This window comes from Poecilia latipinna, unplaced genomic scaffold, assembly GCF_001443285.1.
Source record: "Poecilia latipinna isolate Pla-1442-1.1 unplaced genomic scaffold, P_latipinna-1.0 Scaffold1265, whole genome shotgun sequence".
Lineage (NCBI taxonomy): Eukaryota > Metazoa > Chordata > Actinopteri > Cyprinodontiformes > Poeciliidae > Poecilia > Poecilia latipinna.
This window is the reverse complement of record NW_015113881.1, coordinates 43318-69581: the sequence shown is the minus strand read 5'-3', so window position 1 is coordinate 69581 and position 26264 is coordinate 43318. Positions and strand designations below refer to the sequence as shown.

The following is a 26264-nucleotide window of genomic DNA, read 5'->3' as shown; positions in this document are numbered from 1 at the left end:
ACTCCAGTTCACGTAAGGTCAGAACAAGCAGGGTCCAGTAGGAGGGCAAGACGTGTTCTCCAGAGGTTACCTTCGTTTATCTGAGGTCATGTTTCTGGGCTAAAGTTGCCTTGTTTTGCTGGATGAACGTTTTCAGTGTCTGCATATGGAAAAAAGGACAAGGAAAGGGACTTTTTGAAGTTTGTATAAGTCCAGGCCTACAGAACCTTTGTAAGGTTTAGCATTTAAGGATGTATTTCTTTGCATTTTTTAAAGTTGCATCATGCAAGGCAATTTTTTTTATTTTTTATTTTTTTTATTTTTTTTTTTTGCTTTTTCTTTTGGTTGCAAAGTTTACACAAACTATTTTAAGTTCAACTGGAAGGTAAAGCGAATGGAACCAAAATAACATTTTCCACATTCCCCATGTATCCCAGCAAAACATTTCTGAACTTTATATTTGGAGAAAAAAAAAAAAGGAAAATTGATCTGTGAATAGAGATGAAATGCACAATTATAATATCATGCTATCCAAAAACAGAACTCATTGGTGGGTGACATCATGGTGCAAAATGGAAGACCTTTGTTTGCAACCTCTTGCAATGATTAATCCTGACAACATCAGACTGAGATGCTCCAGAAGATTGGGTAAGAGCTCCGGGTTACGTAAAGATTTAGTTGGAGGAAAAAAAAAAAAAAAGTTAAACATTGGTGGAGCAAACAGCCAATAGAATGCTTATACCTGCAGCAGGATGTTGCTTTAAAACCACCTCAGGGCAGGAAGAGTGTTGCATCTCTTAGTGTTGCCTACATCTGACCTGGTGCAAGAACAACAAACGGTAAGAAGTTTCTCCAATCGCAATCATGTTAACAGCAATTTGCATTGCTTTAGTAGTTGCTCTGAAAATATGCATCTTGTCAATGAACTCGAGTCTGAATGTTTGTTCTCTCTGTCGCTCATTATCGTCTAACCATTCTGGAAATAAAAAAAAAAAGGTAATGTTGGGGAAATCTTAAATTTTAATTTACTGATTGAAACACTGAATGTAGAGGCGTTCAGTGTTTCATTGTGGCTTCATATTCCTTTTTCTTTAGCAGTGGAGTGAATGTGCGTCGAGGCCATTGCGGTTAAATGCAATACTTAAGTCTCCTGGTCAACTCGACGACTCTGTTACAAATCTTATCTGGCCTTGACCAGTTTATGGTAAAATTATGGGCATTTCTCTTCTGGATTATGGCTGCAATAGCACCTTCTGGAACATTTAGAAGCTTAGAAAAGCAGCTGTAATGTTGTCATCAGTATGTTTCTCAACATTTACTGTTTTTTTTTCTTTTGCGAATGTCTCTTCCTGTTAATATTAAATCAGATGTTATTGGTTAGCATACACTAGTGGGAGAGCTTTCTAGTTGCTGACAGATTCCAGCTGATTTCTTGGCTTTTTTGAATGTCTTTTTTTTTTTTCAGGCATTTCAATATTTACTCCCTGTTCCATCACATCATAACAGATAACTTCATACATGGACTAATTTGTGTCTATTCTATTTATGGACTGCTTTAGTTTTCACATCTATCTAGTGCAGTGTTTCTCAATTCCGGTCCTCAGGCCCCCCCTGCCCTGCTTGTTTTAGGTGTTTCCCTTCTGCCACACACCTGGAATGAATATTTTGGTAATTAACAGGCTTCTGCAGGACTTGATGGTCATGCAATCATTTGAATCAGCTGTTCTGGCATAGAGGCACATCTAAAACATGCAGAGCAGGGGGCGGTGAGGACCGGAATTGAGAAGCACTGATCTAGTGTGAATTCCAATGGAAATGTTATATTTACTGGGGAAAAACATTGACATGTACAGTGCTTGTTTTCCATTTTGTGTTGATCTTCAGGAAAACGTCCTGTTTAAGTAAAACAGATGATCTCCATAAGACAAGGGGGAGGGAAAAAAAACGACAAAATTTTAAAAGATCAAGCCATAAATTTATTGAATAAATGTGACCCACTTCTTATTAGCCACCCTTCTGTATGGGGGGAAAAACAAGAGAACGTAACAGGTGGGAGGATGGTCGACTCTACGCCAATCTCCATCATTTTTACACTTCCTGGTTTGATGTGCCAGTAAGAATTATATATTTCCTGAGTTGAGAGATATAACTAGTGCAAAAAAAAAAAAATTACAAAAATATAAGGAGAGAGTCTATTTTTGAATCATAAAAAAAAAAAAAAACCCACAAAAATCTCCTTATAAGCGATGGACAAGTCATTTTTAATTAATCAGGCAGAAAAACATTGACTTCAACGAGAAGGTTCCTGTTGACGGCTGGCAGTCCAGCTGCAGCTGCCCGCTGTGGGCGCTGCAGGAGTACATGAGCGCAGCTGCTCGCCGCCGTGCCTTCCTCTCTCTGTCCGCATCACGCTGCGCAGCGCATCAGACGGAATAACACCGTCCCCTTGTTCTGCTCGCGCTGTGCTTCCCCGCTGCAGAAACATGACCGAAACCAGGATTCATCGCGCCGACAAGCAGCAGAACGGGGATGCCATGGCGGAGACGTCGACCGTGGACGACGTTTTTGACGACACCTACAGAGAGAAAGAGGGGAAGAAGCCGCCCAGGATCCTGGTGTGGAGGAACATCATCCTGATGGGTTTCCTGCATGTCGGAGCGCTTTATGGACTGGTTCTAATCCCTTCCGCGTCGTGGTTAACTCTTGGATGGAGTGAGTATTTGCTGATTTCTGTCTGAATAGAATGCGCTGATGCTGTGTGAGCACTGCGAACCACAGAGCACACTGCCTGAAGGGATCAAGCCTGTGGGAATAATGGAGAATGAGTCACTCTGGCCTAATTTTAATGAGAGGGCCTGCATGAAGGTTTTCAACCCACTGATGATTTATATGGCATCCATTTCTATAATCAATTTCATTTTGAGTCAAATGGTAAATTGAGTAAATAAAGCTAATATAATCTATTTCCAAATATAAGGGCAATCAGCTCTACACCTCATGATGTTGCAGCTAGTTGTGTTGTTTTTGCAGGGGCGTCTTTGGAAAGTTTTCCAAGGTGTGACCAAATAATTTAGGCCTGACACACCTAAACCAAAAGCCAGAACTGATTTTCTGGACTTTAATAATGCTGTTATGGGGAGAGTTAGAAATGGGTGATAGAAATTGGTGTCCGATGCAGGACATTAAAGTGAAAAAGGAATAAAGGTTGCAACCGATTGAACCGTACTCTCTCCTGTCTTACATTAATTTGAATAAATAATATCTATACGGAAGACTATGGTTGGATAGATCTTTGTGATTGTTTTGAATGAATTTTGACTTGGTGCATAGAAACTAAGCTGAATCGTTGTAGATTATTGGAGGCCTAACCAAAACCATTCAGGATCCATTTTGGGCCCCTAGGAAGTGGACTCTCTCCTTTGCTTGAGCCTGTTCCCTTTTTGCTCGACTCAGTTGTGAGACACAGTTTTCCTAAGGATAACTTTCATTTGTAGCACGCCTCTGGATCAGTAACAGACCTTCAGAACAATACATGCAGACATCTTTGAGTCTGACAGATGAACTACGCATTCTATCAATAACATGTAGGTCTGGACTTTAACTGGGGCATTCCAGAACGTCTTTCTCAGATTCTCAAATGGTTGTAGGTTTGAATGATCTAAACCAGTTTGTTGTCGATCTGACTGTGTGTGGGGTCGAGGTCCTGCTGGAAGGTGCACCACCGTCCCAGTCTAAAGTGTTTTTCTGCAGCCTGTAGCATTTTTTCCCCCTAAGATTATACTGTTTTTAAACATACTCTATTCAACTCTGGAAAGCTTCCCTATCTCTTGTGAAGAAGCATCGACACAGCACTGACAGTGGGGATTGTATGTTTCCTTCCTTTGTAGCATACACCCATGACCATGAAGCAGCACTGGATAACCACACACTCTCACCTGCGTGACTGACCAACCAATGGTATTCGCACCATTTATTTGGATGAATTTTGTTCAGTTTTCAGCACACTTGCCTGCAAAACAAGTTTCCATAATGCTAGAGACTGTGATGCATTTCAGATTAATCTGTGGCTTTTGGGTGAAGACACCAAATCTGCATCTAATTGTCTTCCTCATTTGAGTCTCATTTGAGTTTTGTTTCAAAACTCAAAATATATTCAAATCTTAAAGATTCCCTTCACATTTTCTCTAGCAGTCCAATCCCCATGCTTCTGGGACGTCTCGAATTATAATTATTTTAATTTCTGTCGTCCAAACAGTTTGCTGATTAATTTGACCTATATATGTGGACTGTTGTGGCGTGACTCAAGTCCCCCAACAATCTCTGCTCTGTTTCTACTCTAGCTCTGCATTTTTTTTTGCCGTCTTTTCCATATTATTTCACAGGAGAAGACAAAGCACAATCACTTCCACTGAACACATCCCATTGTGAGGCTCATGGCAGAATGCTCGTTGCCAGTCAGCCCCCAGATCTCAGATCCTGGCTAGTCCCGTCTAGGCCTCACAGAGACATGCATTCACTAGTTTTTCCAACAGCCAAAAGTGTGAGGGCCGACCTGCACACTCCCAGTGTTTCTCTAAAGAAGCAGAGGGTTATGAAAAAGAACATGGTAGCCTAGTGAGTCAGCTCTCATGGGTGTAAAAATTCATCTCAATGTGGCGCAGACAGTTTCCCTGTAAGATACCTCTCTCTTTCTTCCAGCTGCCGTGTGCTACTTGATAAGTGCTCTTGGTGTGACTGCTGGTGCACACAGATTGTGGAGCCACAGGTCCTATAAGGCTTCTGTTCCCCTGCGAGTCTTCCTCGCTCTTGGCAACTCCATGGCATTTCAGGTAAAACAAGCAAACATGTAAATATAGAACATTCAACCGTAGATGCAAGTCTTTGCAAAATACTTTTTTGTTTTTACCTTTTAGATCTTTTCACATTTGCCAAGTTACAACTTCAATGTATTTGAATGGAACGATGTGTGACAGAGCAAAACAAATAAGAGTATAATTGTGAAGTGTCAAATTTCTCTTGATCTAGAGACTGACTGTGTTATAAATTTTTTTAAAAAAAAAAAAAAAAAAAAAAGCTCAGGCTATATCAAAGAAGATATGGATAAGTCTTTCTCAGATTCTCAAATGGTTGTATGTTTGAACTTTGAATCAACCGTTCCAGGAGCTGGCTGTGCTTTTGCACTAAACCATCCCGTTGACTATTTTTAGTTTTTCCTCCCTGCTGGAAGGTGACCCTCGACCTTCTGCTGCTCCTAACAGGTTTTGTTCCATGATTGCTCTGTATTTAGCTCCGTTAATATTCCCATCAACTCTGCTGAAGAAAACCATTTCAATGCCTGCACTGCCGTTTTTCATGATGAGGGAGCTTTTTGTTCAACAAAGTCAGTTTTTCATCTCGTATAACAATTTGCATGTAGGCCAAACAGGTTTGTTCTTTTCTGTCCAAAACACTTTCTTCCATATTTTTTTGCTGTGTCCCATACATGGCTTGTGGCAAACCCTTCACAGGACTTCTTGTAACCTTTGTTCGACACTATATTCTTCTCGCCACTCCACTCAATCAAGGCCTACTTTATGGAGTGCACAACTAAGACCGACTTGCCGACAGTTTTTCAATTTCTTCAGCTTCTCCAGAGTTAAAATGATTAATGCACTCCTTGTGCTGCCTATTTGTTAAGGTGGACAGCCATAACTTGGTAAGTTTGTATAATTGTGTTTGATGACAGTTTGAACAGTTCGGACTCGTCTTCTTCATCCGTGACCTCTCTGTGCTCCTTGGTCTTTAAAAAGCCGTTTGACCTTCAACACTGTCTAAACAACCACTGGCGCATTTTATTTATACTGAACTGAAATTACATAAGTGGATTCTGTTTACTAATTAGATGACTTCTGTAGACAAGGGATTATGTTGGAATTTATTTAGGTGCATCAGAGCAAGTGGAGCTGAAGACAACTGTGGGCGTCACTTTTGCGTTTCCTTTTCTCATTTCCTTCACAATTATGACCTACTTTGTGTTGGTATGTCACATAAAATTTCAATAAAATACGTTCAGGTGAGCATTTAGAAAATGCAATAAAAAGATCAAGGGGTGTGAATAGTTTTACAAGGTGCTATGCGATTTAACTCGTCTGCCATAAAAAAAATGTGCTGAAACAGCTTTATCATGAAGGGAAAAGCCTGTGGTTTTCTAAGCGTGTAGTGTTATCCATGGAAGGATACTGTATTTGTAGCCTGAATATTTTAATATATGCGTAGACCCTCATGAATCTGGTGGTGTGAGACCTCTGTGTGTATCTGTCAATGATTTTCAAAGTCACTTTTTTTTTTTTCCCCTCAATGTAAAGAATGACATATATGAGTGGGCCAGGGACCACCGTGTCCACCACAAGTACTCAGAAACGGATGCAGACCCTCACAACGCCAAGCGGGGCTTCTTCTTCTCCCACATCGGCTGGCTGCTGGTTCGCAAACATCCCGACGTCCTCGAAAAGGGACGGAAGCTGGAGCTGGGAGACCTGAGGGCGGACAGAGTGGTGATGTTCCAGAGAAGGTGAGGAAAAGTTCAACTGTTGTGTTGCGACATGCAGTCCCCCTGCCAGCAGGAGGCAATACTTGGCAATGCTTTTAATCCACTGCAACTGTTAGCAATAAAGATGTATCGTACATTTATGCAATGCAGTATGGGTTACGGATGATGCTGTAATTCATGTGACAACTCTTTGTCTGGCTAAAGTGACCAATGTGATAATAGTGTGACTATGACAACAATGTTTCCACTGACTGGACATTTTGTCCTCATCCTTGGTCAGTTGGAAGCAATCCCAGACTTTCAGTAGTTTTTCAGGAATAGCATAGTAGCATAAATGTTGTTTCAGGCACTGTCTCTGGACTAGTCTTGCAGTAGATGCTTTTGTAGGCATATAACTTTTTTATGCTCTTATGATACTTATTAGCTTCACATTGTTCCACATTTGCATTTTTTCCCCCTGCTTATGTTGACACTTTGTGACTTTTGACATTATCTCTTTGCTCTCCTTTAGGCACTACAAGCTGTCTGTCGTTCTGCTCTGCTTCCTTTTCCCCACGTTGGTGCCCTGGTACTTCTGGGGCGAATCCCTGGCTGTGGCTTATTTTGTCCCTGGGCTTCTGAGGTACACTGTGGTGCTCAACGCAACCTGGCTGGTGAACAGCGCTGCACACATGTGGGGCAACAGACCATATGACAAGACTATTAATCCAAGGGAAAATCCATTTGTGGCCCTTAGTGCCATAGGTGAGCATTCATTAATTATTTTTAGCTTTTCAGTAATGATTTTGTGTCTTGATGCGGCTGAAGGTTAACACTCTTGGGTTGTCTTTCAAAGTCACGCAGGCTGGGGCTCTGCCAGAAGCGTTTGCATGTTGTCATTTGTAAAAGCAGAAGTCTGTAAGTTTTTCTTTTCAGCTGCCGCTGAACCAGCTATTGAGCTCAAATGCGCAGGAATCTTCCTAGAGAATTTATTAATAAAAAAGACTTAAACCCCTTTTCAATTGAAAAGTCCTTTGTATCAGGATTTTTTTGACTCATAAGATATTTACATTTGAAGGAAAGACATTGTCTATGGTGAATCTGCATTCGAAAAAGAAAAGCATGAAGATGTTTCAGTAGTCCAATCAGACTAAACCTCAACCTGAGTGAAATGCTGTGATGTGACCTTCGCAGTGTTGTGCAGAAACAAAAGTTAGCAAGCCTCAATGAACTGAACCAACAGACAAAATCCCTCCACAACAATGTGAAAGACCAATAAAGTCAGCAGTTTTTGCTGCTAAGAGTGGTTCTGCAAGCTAGTTAATGGGTTTTTACACAGCTCTTCCATTTTGTCCTCATCTGCCCTTATCAATAACACCAGTGTAGTGGGCTGTGCATTTCTGTACATTTGACATTTGTAAAACTTGGTAAAGACCAGATTGTTTTTTTTTTTGTTGTTTTTTTTTTTACTTTGTCCTAAAATGTAAAAACCTTGGATTTACTTGGGGTATATTTTTATTATAGATTTCTTAAAAATAAAAGCTAGAAGCTCCTGCATCACAACGACAAACTAAAGTGAGCACAATGTGATGATGAGGGACAAAGGGACGGCAGAAGCACTAATTGAAATATTTCTATGCAGTTAATGACTGCATTAACTGCATAGATCCTATGCAGGATCATTATCCACAAAAGTATTTTCACTTCTGACAGAGTTACCAAGTCAACAAAGTGACCATCTGACTTCACATTTATCTCCCGTCACGCTGGAGGAATCTTGGCTGGGAGGGTCACAGATTAACTCTGAGATGGTCTAAATCTGATATAATATAGGAAATTAGATTTGGGAGGCTTGTGAACATCGTTATAAGACAATCCACCATTTTTGGATTTCCAGATTCTAACTTAATTCTTTGAATTGCTTCTAATCATATGTCACATGGTGTGTGTTACCCTTTTTTATTGTTTTATTTATTTTTTACAAATAAATTACATTGAGAAATGGATTTTCATTCTTGTTGACCCCATTTTAACCTAAATTCTGTGCTAATAGACAATAATTCATACAACAAATTAGCTGACTCAGGAGACAATAGACCATTAGAAGCCGGAAAATCTATCCTCTGTTTTTAAAATCCTTCATTTGGATTATGCTGCACAGCTTCAGGTCCTTTTCTTTAAGTTTCTTGCTGGTGGAAGAGTCGTTGTACAAAAAGGCCTTTTTCCAAGTTCCTCACCGACTGTGGGGAGCACATCCTTTAGGTAATGCACAGGAAACTGGATACAGTGGCAGTAAACCAATTAGCTGAATGATGGCCCATTCTGAAACCTCTGGCATCAAATTTCATCGTCCACAGCGATAAAAGATTGAGACATTACATGACATCATTTGTGTTTTCTCCCAGGCGAGGGCTTCCACAACTACCATCACACGTTCCCCTTCGACTACGCTACGAGCGAGTTCGGCTGCAAGATCAACATCACCACCGCCTTCATCAACCTCATGTGCTTCTTGGGTCTGGCCAGAGACCGCAAGAGGGTTTCCGGAGACATGATCGCCGCTCGCATTCAGCGAACAGGTGACGGCAGCCACAAAAGTGGCTGAGTACGAGGGCGAAGCCGCGCTAGAAACTCTGAGTGAGCCGACACGACGGACCGAGGCAGAACGTAGCAACGAGTGCAGCAGCGATTTCACTGGTGGGGTGGCGATTACCATGCTTCTTTGTGAGACTAATATCGGCTTCAAAGAGTTGTTTCCATTAAAAGTTGTGAACCTCTTTTAAGTTTTGAAGTGTCTTCACCAAGTGTTTTTTGCAACTAGTAGAGATTTGACTACGTGTGCAAAACAGCTTTTTCATTATAATATTAAAGTGTCATTAAGAGAGTGGATGTATTATTATTATTTTTTTGGATCAGATGAAAAATGGCATCAACAAAAATATATAAATATAAAATGTGTGTAAGTTATGTCTAGAGGCAGTAATTAATTACAGACTGGTTTTCTGCACATTATATTTCTACATTTACTTGCTGGTTATTAATTGTCTTTGGCACTTTGGAAGCTTTATGGTTTTTCTGCAAGCAAGACTGAAGTCACTTTGCTTTTAGTCCGTGGTGCTTTGGTGCGCCCGAGAAAATGTGGATTTTTAGCCTGATATTTATATGTTTTTTTTTTTTTTCCCCCGCTTATTTTTAATTTACTTTTGGCGATTTAGTCCGACTAAAACATAGGCTGGCTTGTTGAAAATTAAAGTCAGCTCAGTCAGGCCTCCATTTGGCTGTTGCTTACTGTGGCCATAGAAGAAGAGCGACCATAGTACCACATGGGGATGCTTTGACATCCGTAGTGTCAGTTTTTCTTCTCATAAAGGAATAAGTTATCCGACGCGACTCAGTTTTTTGCTCCCGGTTAGATAAAACGCCACATCAGACTACGTATTTAACTCTACCCTGAGAAAATACTATTTCAGTTATTATTGTTCTCCATCTCGGTAAAATATTCCAATGAGACATGGATGAGATGATTTTTTTTTTTTTCTCATATGTTAGAGTACGTAAATGTTTGGCCCAAATGCCTTATGATGGTTGTGCACCTCCTGAAAACTTATAGTGAATTATACAAATAAAGGAGGAATAATTACATGTTTGGTTTCTTTAAGGTTTTATTCTGCAATTATAGCCCCTGTCAGCATTGTTTGTTTAAAGTGATAGACAACGAATAATCAAAAATGATCTATTTAGACTTTTCTCTCACCAAACAAGAATTTGCCTGAAATACAAATAAAACTTTTTATGACATTTTTGAAAGTACCATTGTAATATTTGTCAAATTTTTCTCTATAACAAAGCAACACTTGTATTGTGTTGGGAAATGGCACTTTTATTTCAAATGAATGTTTTGTATCTACTGTATGTAAAATAAATAAACCAAACTTTTATGCAACAAGGTTGTACTTGTTTTTTTAAATATTCTGAACAGGAAAAATATTTATACATCCACTCCATTTCTCAGAAGACACAGATTGAAAGTGAGTATTTAAAGCACCTGGATTCCTGCATGATGGAGATGACAGCAGAAGCTCAAGCGCAAGATGAAAGAGAGTGAGGAAGTGTGTGTGAGGACAGGGACGGCAGCTTCACACACAGATATTGAAGGGCATACAAAAAAAAAAGCATCCCATCACCTGACCCACATGTTCAATAATTATAATGAATATTTGTTTAAAAACTCATTCAGGTGTGCTCAATTGTCCATAAATTAAGGTAACCATTTCTCAGTGTGGGAGGTGAGGGAGTTTGAATCTGCTTGTCACCTTGCATCAGCTCTGTTTGAGTACTCTCCGGCAACCAAATCCTCTCCAGTTCTGGGTATTTAAGCCTGATTTGCGCAGAGGTGGAAGATAATTCCCCTGCTGGGGTCAGCAAAGAGGCTTTGGTGTTTGCTATCAAGACTGTCCAAACATCTGAAGAATTTTTGATCTTGCTCCATTTGCTTTGGGACTTTCTGGCAAGTGGGCAGTTCTGCACAGTCCATCCTCCCTGTGGTGTGAGAAAACAGCCCAGCCTGTTTGCTTTTTGCAACATTTTGGTCTGCCCCTTTGTGTTCGAGTCGCCGTGAACGGCGGCCATCAGCCTGAGTCTCGTCCAAATCCACTGTAAGTGGAGTCACCGCTGCTGACCTCTGTCACCCCGACAGTGACATCAACCCCTCAGCTCATTGGCTGCTGAATGTCAGGCCACTCTTTTCATGCCATGCAATACCACTGACAATTCCCTCTGGCAGACAGTTTCAGAGGGATAGTGGTGAATTTGTGTAAGAAGGCTTGTCGGCTAATACCTGTCGATGTTTATCTTGGTGAGGCCTCTAAATCACAGCAGAATATGAACTGCAGTTTTACAATATAGCTGTAAAATAGAGTCCTGCTACTACCACTAAAAATAATAAACTCAGGCCTTCGAGAAGGTCCTGAGTTTAAATTCTGGTGTGAGATTTTTCTACATGGAGTTTTTATCTTCTCCCTGTGCGTGCAAGGGCTCACTCTGGATCCTCCCGCAGTACAAAAATGTGACTGTTAGGTTAGTTGGTCTGCATAAATTGTACTTTGGTGCGAGTGTGTGCGTTGTTGTCTGTCCCGTGTGTCTCTATGTTGCCCTGTGATTGACTGGCAACGTGTCCGGCATGTACCCTGCCTCTCACCCAGTAACCTCTGGAAATAGGCACCAGCTCCCCTTACAGCCCTGCAAGCACAAGCATGTTTAGATAATGGATGAATGGATACACGATTATTATTGTTCCATTCATCCAGGGGTTTGAGCGGGGCTGGTGCTTATCTCCTGTGGTCATCAGGACCGGTCATCTGTCCATCACAGAGCAAATAAGAACAATTATAATCAAAGTCATGTTGTTGATTATTTATTCAGTAGAGGGGAAATTTTTTTATTTTTAATTTTTATTTTTGCTAAAAATACCAGTGCAAAAGTAAGTGGCATCCCTAAGAATTCACACAGAATAAGCGTGTTTTCTTAAATTGTGTAGAGTAGTCTGTAAACTTTTACTGGTAACATATGTCTTCTCTTTTTCCAGAGTGTAAATATGATGTGACACAGAGGCGTTTTGTTTTATCTATTCTTCAAAATGGAAAAGAGAAAAGATCAATAGATCCTTCCCTAAACTTTGTCCTTATCCAAGGTCAGTGAATTCAACATTTTTAAACATCTGGAACTGTGGCAGAGAAGACTATAGTGAGGATCCGCGTTTAATAAGAATCAAATATTCTTACTTGTTTACTGTTTGTTTTCTTTTTTTGTTCACTTATGTTAAAGTACAAATATGAGACTCTGTAAGTAAGACACAAAAAAGAAATGGAAAATAATAAAAACTGAAACTTTATCCAAGAAAATAGATCTTTTTTGAAAATTGCTTGTACTGATTTAATATTAAAGTGAAACTAATGTTGATTTTCAAGAGATAATTTGTTAGCTATCCTATCAGTTCACTATCTATTATGGTTCATCACAACTTCAGATATTTGTGAGTGTAAAAATTGAAAGAATGTGTGAAAAAAATAATAACAACAACAGTAAGAAAAACACATGGACCCATCCGGAAACGAATTGGCCTATTGGTGTCTGCAAATAACATTAAAAATGGTTTATTGAACATCTTGTTTATTCGTTCTGCTGCATCGCCATGTTTTCCATAAACTTTGCGCCTCAGCACACTCACCTTCCCTTTGAAGCACTGCCTTAGCATCTAAAACACTCTTCTGTGACTGTCAGGCAGCTGAGATGATCTTTGACCTTTTACTATTTTAATACACATTCCTAATACATGATGTCTTTTTGCCATTTGAGAAATTTGACAGATAACGTTTAGAAATTATTTATAAGGCTTTTTTTTTCCATCAAAGACCGCAGAGGTCTTTCTTATTTTCTCTCATCTTGCTGATCGTCTCTTCTTAAACCTTAATCCACAAACATCACCTAGAAATCCCCCATCACCACCTTCCAAATAACCTTTTTCTCTCTCTCTTTCTCTGTCTCTCTCTCTCTAATCCTAATTTGCACACAAGAAGTTTGCAAAAGGCCAGCCTGGGCCGAAAGGAAAGAGACCTGGGGGTCAGACGAGGTTATTGGGGAATAACCCTTCATCCAGTCAGGAAAGGATCGTCTGGGTTAGTGATGGAAGTGGTTCCATATCTGATCATAGCCCGAACTTCGCTCTGTCCTACTTCACTTTTTTACGAGAGCGCTCAAAAGAGGCGCTTTAATACATTTCAATAAACTTTATTTAAAAACAAAAACAAAAAAACACTCTCAATGTAGGTTTAATTACAAAAGGGTAACAATTTTATGTATTTGTCTTTATAAACCGCTTGCTTGCCTCGTGGCAGGACGCAAGAAACCATCCGCTCAGGTGCTGTCTGACGCGTAAATATGCGTAAATATGCGTAAATATTTATTTATTTATTTTTATTTATTTTTTTTTACACGTTTTCGGAAGTTTATTTCAAGATATAAAATACCTTCTTGCAAATTTGTGTGAGTAATAGCCCCTGAGTTTCGGGGCGATACGCCCTGATTTAATCACCTTTGCTAAACTTCAAATGACTTCCTAATTACAAATTTAGAGGCCTCATCATTTCCTTTTCGCTGTCATCTACTAATCCTAGCAATCAGCTCTGCGATAGATATCTTAGGTAAACTTTTTTTTTTCATGAGCAGAATTTCGCAGGGATCAGTGTTGCACTTTTCCTATAGGATTAAACTGACCTTCCTCTGCTGCTGAATGGAGGCAGGGGAGCCATCGTTGCCCGGCCCTGAAGGCCCAGGGTGCCCTTTTGATCACTTCAGTCTCTCCTCGGTGCAATACCTCTGATTGGCCAGGGAACTAAGAAGGGGGGAAAATCTTTAATTAAGCAGATAATCTCTTGTTGGGACGAGAGGGCTCCATTTCAGAGCCCCCTCCTTGAATCCCGATAGCTCCTTGTGGAGTTCCGTGCGCTCAGTCTCCCGCATCCCTCCTTCTGTCCGCAGCTGTGCCTCACCTGTCAGGATGTTCGTCCACTGGGAGGTTTTCTTCTACGTTTTTATCCTATTGACTCACATGAGGTCGTACTGCTGCTGGTAAGTTTATTTTACTGTGTAATATTATTATGTCCCCCCCTCCCCCCTCATCCAAATATTCATTTCCATTTAGTGTACTGGAGACATATATGGGTTTTGGATGCCAAAATGACGGAAATTAGATAAAATCATCGATTTATTTAACACGTTTCAATTTCTCAATGGAGCAAGTCCCATAAAGACTAAACACATTGTTTTGGGGTTTGCCAGATTGTAGAATAGGGCATAAAGAAAAAAAAAACAAAAAAACGACAGAGGTCTATATATACTACATAGTTTGTCTACTTTGTAGCTTTTCAGAAACATTATGAGCTAAAATATAATGATGTAATATTGGTTGATCTAGACAAATAAATATTAAGAAGCATATTTTGATTGGTACCTTACATCTGCGATTGCTAATAATTTAGTCCAGGTTGAATAATTTCAGGTCCTGTGCTTTTTGCACTTGCCTCAATCTAATTTGGCCTTAATGCCAAGAAGGCATGACTTCTTTTCATTAGATTTCACAAATAGAATAAAAGTTTCAAACTGATTTTGTGACCTCAAAATCCCTGAAAGAATCTCTGTTTGGTGTTGAGTAATCAGTCTAAGGTCTGACCAGTAAAAGTACTGAAGACTTTAAAGCAGAAATAAAATTCAGTCCAGGCTCCTTAAAAAAAATAAATACAAATTTAATTATTCATTTAATTTCACACAGAATTATAAGCTTCTCACATACCAGCTGCAGTGATAATAAGCAACAAGTCAATTAAATAGAGGCACAAATGAAAAGTAACTTTCACCTCTTCCATTTCAAATTTTTGTACCTCTTGGCGACTCAAGCTTGTGCTGCCCTGAGCGGGAAGCCATGTTCCTGGAACTTAGGATCAAAAACCTTTCCAGTTTTTGATCCTATTTATGCTCCGTAGGATTTGATGAAGTTGTTCCAGAAACAGTTTGGATTTCGGAAAGTTATATCACCCACATCAAAGCTACTTCTGTTGTTAGTGTTGCTTTCTATGTAGCTGATTCTGATTATTTTAATTATATACAAATTATATGTGAACATATGTAAGGATATATTCTTCGTCTAGTCCAATGCAATGGCATTTGATGCTGTGTAAATAATACATCAAAGTATTTTGTATATAAAACCAACAAAATCTATAGATTTATACTCCATTTGGCCATAGTTCAGCTGATCTGTGACCTCTTCAACTCACATTTATGAGTATTAGAAATCCATTTATTTGCAGCTATGAAATATAATTGAGATTTCAAGCCATTATGAATACCTAATAAAAAAATATTCAATTAAATCGAAACGTCGCCTTTCTCTAAGCGCTTCCTGGAATCATCTGAGTTCATTGCTCAGTGCTGTTCACCAGGATTTGGATGCCCACATGGTGTCACAGTTTCACGTGTCCTGAAACACACTAATGAGAGATGTTAGTGGAGGATTTTGCGGTGGACACTGGGCTTTTCCGACTGAAATAAGCTGTCTCCTTTTCCAGGTCAGTGAATAATTTCCTGATGACCGGACCTAAGGTAAGCCTGGCTTCTTTTGATCTTCCCCTCCTCTTTTTTTCTCTGGAGAAAGAGGGAGTTAAACCTCGCTCCTTGTGTATTGACAATCTCTGGCTACCTGTCTGTTTGCAACAAAAGCTCCAAATCAGTGATATTCTAGGCCTTTTGTGATTTTTTTTCCTCCCCTCTTGGTACACTTGACCTTATTCAGAAGCGCTGTGCATGTCCGAGGGCTGAGTGTGTTAAGAAGCGAGAGCAGGCAGCGCTGTTGTGGGTGGTCATCATTAGCGAGCCGGATCCCTGTGAAAGAGGTGGTACTCCATCTCCCTGAAGGCCACTTGAGACATATTAGTTATATTATCATTCATGCAGTCTGAACAGACTCTGGAGCAGCAGGCGAAAGCCAAGCACAGAGTGCAGGGCTCTGACAAAACTCATCAGATCATAGTAGAAAGATTTTTGTGTTTGTCATATTTTTTTCTCTCTCTCTCTGTCTCTTCTAGTTTTATTCTTTATTCTATAAATTTTTTTTCCTGAAAGCAAGGGTGTTGCTTCTAATTTTGTCTTCACAACATGTGACTTAGCTTAAATATTTTATCCAAGATCTGATTTGAACTGCTAATTATTTTCTCTAAGGCAAAAGAATGAAAATGTAATCAGAAACGTATCTGACCTCATTAAAATTGCAAATCTAACTGTACTATGCTGTATATGACGTATGATCCAAAAGCAGAAAGCCATAAAGTAATTCCTCCTTAAGGAGAGCACTTCTGTTCTTCACAAGCATTAAGTTTATCAGGTTCCTTAAAACTGCTCCATTGGGGGGATTTTTCTGCATCATTTACTTGTGCTGTTATTATTTGGGTGCAATATGTCATGTCTGTGCTGCAGGCCTACCTAATCTACTCGAGCAGCGTGGCAGCAGGGGCTCAGAGTGGCATTGAGGAATGCAAATACCAGTTCGCATGGGACCGCTGGAACTGCCCTGAGAGAGCTCTCCAGCTGTCCACACACAGCAGCCTGCGCAGCGGTGAGTGCCCACAGACACTTTGGAAACTTTTAAGACCAGCTCCAGTGTCTCTGTGGAGCAAGGAAAATGGTGTGACTGTATTTGTGTGTGTGTTTTTTTTAATGATTGTATGGTGTGGTTGTTGTATTTTCTGTTATTAAAATATTTTTTTTCTTGATGTATTGAGAATTTGAAAAACACATAGTCATGTGTGTTCACTTATCTGAACTCTGTTTCTGAATACCTTCACAGACACGTGTTGAACAGATTGTAGAAAGGTTACCAACAGTAGAATTGCACCAAATACCCAAAGTTGTAATAAATACTGACAGTACACGGTTTCAATTTAGTTAGTTTTTTTTTTTTTGGGAAAAACTTAAAGAGAAAATAATATTTTAAAGACATAAAACCTATAATTATGAAAAGTCTGAAACAGAAAAAGCCTCTAAAAACAGGAAGTAAGTTCTGTACAAGGATTAGACTACGTGTCATTTAGATCCAATGTCCAATGGACTGTTGTACATATTTTCCTGAAATATGTTGAATGTGCGAGAGACAATATAAAAGGATGGAGTGAGCACTTAAAGCACAAAGATCTTGCATACAGGAAATGTGGCAAAGCTAAGACAGCTAGCTTGAGCAGTGAGTAAACCAGACCACTGACAACTATTGTTAAAAGCATAAGGTTTATCAGGAAAAGAAATCATTTGCTTTACAGCTGTTTTTACATTTTATGTAACCTACGTCATTACAAAACACCTGCTGATGTGCAGAGATCACATTAAAACAAGAGCTGCTGTTGTTTAGCTTAGCTGCTTAGCTTCTACATCTATTTTTTTTTCTCCACATCTGAGATAGGTGAACTAGAGTGCTTGACTGCAGTCTAATTTTATGCCAGTATTTCAACATTTCTTTTGCCCGTCACATGTGTAGCATTATACTGAAGTCTTTTTTGGGTCCTAACAGCTTGTTGTAGTAAAACTAACTGTAGACAGATCTACTGAGTTTGAGTGACTTACGTTAATAACATTGAGACAGTTTTATTACTGTAGCTCAACCCTCCAGAGTTAAACATGGTTTGATTATGTGGTGACAAACTACGGTTCCCAGCATGGTTGGACCGAAGCTGAACCGTTGATGTGTGTTCATGTGACCGAGCCGAACTCTTGTGAAACCCCTTCGGCTACAGTGTGGTACTTTATCATATGGGTGGTTTACCCCTGTACGATAAACACAGTGATCATGGCAGAGAAGGATTGACTATTGCGAGTTTACAGGTTCAGGTGAGGAGGAAATAATGATTGACTTGCTACAATGTCTTTGCAGCAAGTCAGTTGTTTGTCTGCTGTACTGGACCAGAACCGAGCAAGACATTTCACATGGAGAGGGTAGGGAAAGGTTCGCCAGAAGTGTTGTAGCAAGAAGTGGCAGATGACGTGGCTGAGAACAAAACGATATGGTCTTTGTCACGCAAACTCGCCAGTTCGGTAATCTGCTGACGACGTTGTTAGTGGAGTTTGTATGCCTGGGTAAAAGAGAAAAACAATGCTGGTAAGGGAGGAAATTATATTTATCAGAATGTTTGTGTGTCAAATGACAATTTTTGTCAAACGCAGTAATTTTTCACAATGATTACTTATGGACTCACCACAGAACACTTTCCAAATCTCAGTAAAGGTTTCCTGTTTGCTAGGTATCTTTCTAAGGACAGATTTCTACTCATTGCTTTCTCAAGATATAAGGCTTCACTTTTCGATGTCATATTAGAGCTGGACACTCACTTATGACTATTAAATGTAGGCATTGTGTTCTGCAGTAATGCTCAGGTTTGAAATCCCAAACCTGGGCATTGTCCTTCTCAGGCTACTCTTGACTGTATTCTTGTGTTTCTCAATTTTAATTTTAATTTCAATCAAATAACAGTATATTTTTCATCAATAGGAAATTATAAACAGGACGTAAGATGAAGCTTAAGGATATCCTTTTGACTTTAGTTCACCTCTCTTTCACATTTTGTGACTTATAAATGACACATAGCAGCGGCAACAACTAAAATCTAACATAATTTCAACCACTTTTTGCTTAGTCGCTACAAGAATGGCTGAAAAATTAGAGTAATCACATCATAACATAAACTATATAATTTCTGACAAATGAAATATGTGGCAGAAATGCCATTGATGACACTGTAGGAGGCAATTTTCAAAGAGCTTTTTCTGCTGACAGCAAATCGAGAGACTGCATTCGTCCATGCCATCAGCTCTGCTGGGGTTATGTACACCCTGACCAGAAACTGCAGTCTCGGAGACTTTGACAACTGTGGCTGTGACGACAGCAGGAATGGACAAAGAGGTCAGAGACTGATAAACGTATACATTAGCTTGAAGAAGATTTGTGCAACTTAAACTAACAGTGATTGATATTGTTAATTTTTTTTTTTTCACCTCAGGAGGTCATGGCTGGCTCTGGGGCGGATGCAGCGATAACGTCGGCTTCGGCGAGACCATCTCCAAACAGTTTGTGGACGCGTTGGAGACCGGACAGGATGCTCGGGCGGCCATGAATCTTCACAATAACGAAGCTGGGCGGAAGGTAGACCTCCGTATTCACTCCATCAGTTTAAAAATGAAGGATGTGCCCACAGCTGGGATGCTGAGTGAGCCTTAATCTGAACCAGGTTGCAAACTGCGTGGTAACCTGGTTGAAATTTTGCGGATCTCTTATGGCACTACAACAGCACGCACAGTGTAAAGCGTCCTTTGAATCATTTTTTTTCATCCCTTCTCAGCGTTACACTGAGTGTGCCACCCAAGCATCCCTTTCAGATCTCTATAAGTGAGGTGCCACTCGTCCCCAATAATAACAGTGTGTTCGCTGTACCAGATGGGCCTATTTACCAGTCCTGAATGCACTTTATGACAATACCTCAGCTCAAGAATCTCAGGATGGCTGGTGGAAGCTTAATTGGAGATCCTGTGGAGCCAGACATTGCAAAGCATTCTGTATTATCCCACTTCCTTAAAATAAGTGTTTTAGTTTTTATTCTTGCAATAAGGATCCCACATTTATGTTGGTCTTTGTCTGGCCCCGAGGGAGCCTGAGGGGACCACAGGCGTGCAGCTGAAGTGCTCTTTGTTTATGGTGCCTTTGCTCCCCCCTGTCGGGCCCTGGGATCCTTATGGCACCTGGAGCATCATTGTAACAGAAAAAAATGGGGACAGAAAGAGAGAAAAAAACTCCTTTTTTTTATTTCTCAACTCAATGGGTCTCTCCGCTGGGTCCCCACTCACAGGAAAACATGTTGACAAGGAACATGCTAAATAAATAGTCCTATTTATTCTAGGAAGGACAATGGGACTCGATGTGAAACTTTGATTCAGCCTCACCTCGGTGTAGAGTTCATCGCCTCTGCACGAAAAGAAAGCGCCCTTCCTTTTTAGCAGACATCTGTTTTGTGTCGGGTAAAGTCAGTAGACACAGAGGATGACAAAGACACTTAGTTCATAAAGCTTTCACTCATGTCGGAATCTTTAACAATACAGTTTAGTTAATTTGACAAGACATCAATCAACAGACTCGAGTAATTCCAGACTCACTTGTATACTTTACCTTCGTCCGCATGTAGACGTCACACTGAGGTATGAATCTGTACAGTACCTTCCAAAATGTATTCCTCGTTGTCTGACGACAAAATTCGATTGACTTAATCAGAATTTCGTGTGACATTTTTCATTGAAAAATAATGAAAAATACAAAAATCTGAAAAAAAAAGTGTTATTAATTTGTATTCACCCCCTCTGAGTCAATAATTTGTAGAAACAACTTCCTCCTCAATTATGGCTTCAAATATTTTAGGGAATATATGTACACTGAAACTCTTGCCCATTCTGCTTTCAAATAAATCTTAATATCAAGCACGTTGGACTGACAGCATCTGTGAATATCAGCTTACAAGTCTCGGATTTTGAACTGGACTTGAACTGGACCGCTGTAGCACACGAATATACTTTGATTCAAACCAGCTCATCTCCTTATCGCTTTTTTCCCCCACCTGCTCTTCACATCTCTACTCTACTCCTTACCCACTCTAATGTTTCCATTTTTAGAAACATGATGGCAGTGGATTGAACACTGGGATAACAGTGACGTATCCCAAGCTTTGTGTGTTGTTCCATAAGATAACATTTCTCCACAGCCTGTCTGCTGTGTGTTCACTGAGGTTCAAAACTTCTGTAGCCTTAACAGTACAGCTATATCTTCACTGAGATTAAATTACACACAAGTGGACTGTAGTCAGTAATTACATGACCTCTCCAGGTGTTTAGTTGCACTGAATTTTGTTTAAAAGTATCCGATTAGAGGGGGCTGAATGTTAAGTGAATGATACTTAATTTTTACTTGAAAAATATATTAAAACTATACATTCTTGTCCCATCGTTTCACTTTATGCACTAGTTAGTGTTGGTCTATCACAGTGAATTTCAATAAAAATATTTGGAAGTTTATGGTTGTGAAATGGTAAAATGTGAAAAGGTTCAAAGGGCAGGAATACTTTTACAAGCCGCTTGACCTTTATAAAAAGAATCACATGTAAATCCTTGTTACATGTGAGACACTGTTACTCATAAAGTTAGAATAAATTAGTATGACTCACGTCATGAAAGTGTATATCTTCTTAATTTTCATGTAAGTTTCTTCTGAACATCTCACAAACCTCAATAAAAATAAGTTTTTAACAAAATTATTTCATCTTTATGGGGAAGTGTCTTGTGTAAAAGTGAACCTGAGGCGCGTCGTCCTGAAGTTAATGTTTTCTTGACGCTGTTTACAGGCTGTTAAGGGGACCATGCAGAAGACGTGCAAGTGCCACGGTGTTTCAGGAAGCTGCACCACTCAGACCTGCTGGCTGCAGCTGCCGGAGTTCAGGGAAGTGGGGAACTACTTGAAGGAGAAGTACCACCGGGCCCTGAAGGTGGATCTCCTCCGGGGAGCAGGAAACAGCGCGGCCAGCCGCGGCGCCATTGCAGAGACCTTCAACTCCATCTCCCGCAAGGAGCTGGTCCACCTCGAAGACTCGCCCGACTACTGCCTGGAGAACCGCACCCTGGGCCTGCCCGGCACGGAGGGCCGCGAATGCCTGAAGAAAGGCAAGAACCTGAACAAGTGGGAGAAGCGGAGCTGCAAGAGGCTGTGCGGAGAGTGCGGGCTGGCTGTGGAAGAGCGCAAAGCCGAGATGGTGTCGAGCTGCAACTGCAAGTTCCATTGGTGCTGTGCGGTGAAGTGCGAGCAGTGCAGAAAGACGGTGACCAAGTACTTTTGTGTGAAGAAGGGAAGTCAGAGGGGCAGGAATGAGAGCGCCGCCATCCGCCGAAAGAACCTGAGGCTGAGGAAAAAGCACTGAGCGTCCCCGTCACTCCTCCACATGCAGCCATGTTTTCCTGTTTCTGCAGCTCAATCAAACATCTGGACTCTGCAGATGACGTGTTCTGGACAAAACCTTCACATTTTATCTTCACATTAAATATTTCTCACAAACGAGCACAGAGTCTCATGACAAAACAGTCAACTTTGTAGATTTTTCCTTCTTTCTTTTTTTTTTTTTAGCATAAATGTATTTAAGATATATTTTTATATTTTTTACCACATTTTGAAAAGTGACATGGCATTGAAACGGTTCTCACTGACGTTAAAATTCTTCACATTATTTATTTTTGTACTTATACAAAAAAAAAAAAAAAACATTTGATAGGTAATCTGGTGCAACACTTGTTCTTAAACTTCTCGCAGTAATCTGTTTTTTTATTTTTGCGAGAATGCTCGCTACGGTTTTAGTTTGTATTTCTGTTCCTACCCCTACTTTGCGCTCTTGATGTATAACTGTACATAAAATGAAGCACTTTGTACTGTATATTGTTAATTTATTGCACAGCATTTTTTTTTTCTAGTTTTGCTTTAGTGTCCTTTTTTCATTCTCTCTCCATTAAAATGTAATGAAAGAATAATAAATCCTTTAATCGTGCATATAATTCAGGCTGAAGAAAGTGCTCATCCTTCTTTAACATACTCATTGTGACATGAATACTTCATGGTTCGGAGCAAACAGACCCACTTTTTCACTCTGCTTCCACTGTGGTGGACCGAAGAGAAAAGAAAGCCGTCGAGCGAACTCTCCTTCATTCACGCCTTTCTCAGTTACACCCCAACAAATACCTCCCGTTCTCTCCTTCATCATGGTAATCCTCGCTGAGCGCTTGGAAGTTTCTTCACTGTTTAATACTAGTTTAATTAACTTTGTCCAGACAGAGCAGGGTCGTGGGGGAGGAGGGCATGAAGCAAGTTGCCCCTAAAAAAAAAATCATTCTGCCTCTAATTTTGTATGCTAATCTCCTTTTTCACGCTGCGCCTCCTCAGGGGTGGGGGGGGGGGGGGGGGAAGAAATGTTGGGAAAACTTTGGGTCTGCCTGTGCAAAGGCTTCCTGTGGCTGTTTTCTTTCTGGGCCCACCTATTTGGATCCTTTCACTCCTCTAGGGCCTTCCTTTGCTCAATTTAACAATGAATGCAGAGCTAATCAGCTCTCTCGGAAATGCACCACTGTCGAAGAAGGTAATCCCTTCTTCTGTCCTCTCAATGGGCCGTCGCCTCCTAAAGAACTTTGGGAAAAGGCTTTGCACAGATTCACACTGTTCCCTCAAAAGAAGTTAGTTCAAGTATTGTGCCCAAACAAGTGAGTTTTATAAACACATGCTTGCCAGGACACTCACCCCACCTGCGAGTAAGAAGTGCCAGCCCAGGCAGACCTGCACATGGCAGCCAAAGCTGAGACCCTTCAGATAAGAAAGGGGCATGAAAGGGGAGATTAGAGGTCCCATTGAGAGGAGGGCGTTCATTTCTGCACCTTCCTCCTTTTACACAACCAAGTGTCAAGGAAACACCTTGTTGACATCTTATTTACCAAATAATGATCATAATTGGAACTCGTCTTTCCTCTGACGACCCCTGTGGGCCGGCTGGATTGCTCTGCCAGGGAAACAACAAAGGAACCATGTGGAACGTCAAAAAAACAAAAAACACACAAAAAAAACTGTTGTGTAAGGGAGGACAGAAAAGGAGCCAAAACGTCCTTCAGTGCCACGAAAAGCATTGTGCAACTAACGTTAGGTCAGACATTTTAGATCAAACTTGTCAAAGTTTTTGTAAGATTTGCACGTCCTCTGTGTTGTAACAGTATAGCGATGCTGAAAAATATTTGATCCCCACAAGATTTATTTTCTTCTTGGTTTTTGTCGTTAGCAAATGTTTCTTCAGCATACTGACTTTAATAGATGACAAAGAGTAAATACAAACATTTTAATTTCATTTAAACGCTTGTCTAAAATAATCTTGCCCTCTATAAAAAAAAAAAACCCTAATAACATCTTGTGCCATACAGTTGACAGCAACATTTTACATCAAATATTTGCAATAACCGATAAAAAGTCTATTACATCCCTGGAGAAGAGGCGATTACTTCTTTTGTGTTTTGGATAGCTTCTTCTCATAATATATTAAATTATAATTTGAGAACTGCAATTTTATAATTTGCCAATAATTGAATGAAAATGTGAGTGAAACCGATTTTACCCAGTGAGTTGACATGTAAACTGTATCCTACTAATTTGTATTAAAAACCTGCTGGTTCGTTTGTGTCTATAACACACAACACTTTTATAGATTCATGTAAAGAGAACAAACTGTGTTAGTGGCAGATTGTAGTTGACAAAAGGTCAAGTTATCAGTAGACCAGATATCAGCTCATGCTAAATAAACTTTGAAATACCTTCAGAAAACCTGAGGAATGTATAAAACATGATCTTGCTTAAACATTCCAATAAAGCCTCCTTCATGGGAAGTGAAATATATAAAAAATTAGAATCTTAAGGCTTGTCCACATAACAGTATATCTGACATAATTTTGCTTTAAGCTTCTGGAAAATGAGTATTAATATCACCTGTCAGTGCTGAAAACATTTGTTGGCTTTTATCTGAGATGAAAAGGGGGCCATAATCCTACCGTTACAGGTAAGATACACTAGCCACGAGTCTTTCTTTTCTAGTTTTTTATAAAGCTTTCTTCTCACTTTTATGTGGTAAACAAGTTGGAGGAACAAGTGAAACGGCACACAACGCCAATCATGACTCAAACGCACAATCTACCCCCACGCAGAGAGTGACACGACCTCTGACCGTGGGGCCAAAACTTCCGTCTACCAGGCCGACTCTGCCATGTCCAATCTGTGATGACACGTTAGTGCAAGGTGATGGGAGGAGAGGTGACAAAACCAGAGGAACGCCGGGAATTCAGGCGGATGAGCGTGCTAACAGATTTGAGTTGCAATTTTAGCTTAACACGCAAAGAAATAACAGATGTTAGGTTATTGTTCGGAATAGCTCAGTGACACTATAAAATATCAAATGTTTGGTTTCATTTCTATGAATAAGGTCACACTAAAAAAAGACAGAACTTTGAATCTGGAACTTATATCTTTCAGCTAACGGGTGATATTTTGTGTGCTTGAAGCTGGAAGAAACACTCATAATCCCTCTCAGAATCCTTGACTAATGGGATTTTTGACTTGGAGGTTTCAGACCCACAACACCTAAAGGGGGCGAGGGTCAGAGTGAATGTGAGAGAAAGCAGATGAGTACAGATGAAAAGGCAACTGAACAACAAGCAACAAGCTACGGAATTCTGAAAAAGTTGGGTGTCGCTTCTGTTTTTCCGTTCATGTGACTTTGTGAAATTCCATCATTAATAACGAAAAGCGTTTGGTTTTCATCAGTCGCATAATGCCGCTATGGAGCATTCAGTGGCTCTCGAAGAGATGCTGTTTTGGCAGATGGAATAGGGTCGGCAGAGGTACATAGGTGTATTGGAATCTGCAGAAACGAGAACTAAGCTCCTTGAGGCTCGCTGGGGAGTCCTACCTCCTAGTTACTGGTATCTCCAAAGAATGGGGGCGAGAGGTGAGGGTGAAGAGGATCAGCTCTGCTCAGGTCAGTTCACTGATCTGCACAGGAAACACTGGGCATGGGAACCCAACAGGGAGCCTCACCCGGTGCCTGCAATTTAAATCTGCCCCTAAGTCCTTATTTAAGAGAAAACACACATGACCTGACAGGAAATGCTGCTGAATCACCAAACTGAAATGAGGGCATGCTTATTCCATCCCCCTAAAGGTCAAAACTGCAAAATGGCAATGATCATTTTGACTGAAGTGAAGCGTCACGTCTACATTAAAGCCAGGGTGATATTTAAAGCAGGTCTTTGTCAGTTAATCAGTGCACAGGAGCAAGGTACACAGCGTACTCCTCTGTGACCTCATGAACAGTGATTGAACAGCAATGCCAGGGCTGTGATGACCACGAATAAATATTAGTTCAGAATTTCAACGTTGTTTGCTTGGTTTTTGTTATCCAAACATTTTTGTCCAGAAATAGACGAGCCGGGTTGCAACCTACCATTCGAAATAATTAGGACAAGATAACGTGCTGTCTCATGTGATGCAACGCCATAATTTTATTACCTTATGTCCTGCTGGATCAATTAAAATGAGTGTTGGCGGGTTTGTGCTCCTGCAAAATTGTCAAGGTAA

At 40.3% G+C, this 26264-nt stretch overlaps 2 protein-coding genes across 2 annotated transcripts; both read left to right on the top strand.

Annotated features, from left to right (window-relative positions):
* Nucleotides 1-710: 710 nt before the first annotated feature.
* Nucleotides 711-10041, top strand: scdb (stearoyl-CoA desaturase b). The gene is made up of 6 exons (XM_015054638.1): nucleotides 711-818; nucleotides 2459-2691; nucleotides 4678-4808; nucleotides 6324-6529; nucleotides 7020-7252; nucleotides 8893-10041. The coding sequence occupies exons 2-6, from the start codon at nucleotides 2463-2465 to the stop codon at nucleotides 9090-9092; spliced, it is 999 nt and encodes a 332-aa protein (XP_014910124.1). The 5' UTR covers nucleotides 711-818; nucleotides 2459-2462; the 3' UTR covers nucleotides 9093-10041.
* A 3479-nt stretch (nucleotides 10042-13520) lies between these two features.
* On the top strand, nucleotides 13521-22657 carry wnt8b (wingless-type MMTV integration site family, member 8b). The gene is made up of 6 exons (XM_015054625.1): nucleotides 13521-14113; nucleotides 15610-15643; nucleotides 16514-16652; nucleotides 18858-18983; nucleotides 19081-19223; nucleotides 21463-22657. The coding sequence occupies exons 1-6, from the start codon at nucleotides 14043-14045 to the stop codon at nucleotides 22030-22032; spliced, it is 1083 nt and encodes a 360-aa protein (XP_014910111.1). The 5' UTR covers nucleotides 13521-14042; the 3' UTR covers nucleotides 22033-22657.
* The last annotated feature ends 3607 nt before the right edge of the window (nucleotides 22658-26264 follow it).

Coding starts and splice junctions, on each gene's coding strand:
- scdb (XM_015054638.1), top strand. CDS start 2,463: ATGACCGAAACCAGGATTCATCGCGCCGACAAGCAGCAGAACGGGGAT. Junction 6,530..7,019: donor GTGGTGATGTTCCAGAGAAG/GTGAGGAAAAGT, acceptor GCTCTCCTTTAG/GCACTACAAGCTGTCTGTCG. Junction 7,253..8,892: donor TGTGGCCCTTAGTGCCATAG/GTGAGCATTCAT, acceptor GTTTTCTCCCAG/GCGAGGGCTTCCACAACTAC.
- wnt8b (XM_015054625.1), top strand. CDS start 14,043: ATGTTCGTCCACTGGGAGGTTTTCTTCTACGTTTTTATCCTATTGACT. Junction 16,653..18,857: donor ACACAGCAGCCTGCGCAGCG/GTGAGTGCCCAC, acceptor TTCTGCTGACAG/CAAATCGAGAGACTGCATTC. Junction 19,224..21,462: donor ATAACGAAGCTGGGCGGAAG/GTAGACCTCCGT, acceptor CGCTGTTTACAG/GCTGTTAAGGGGACCATGCA.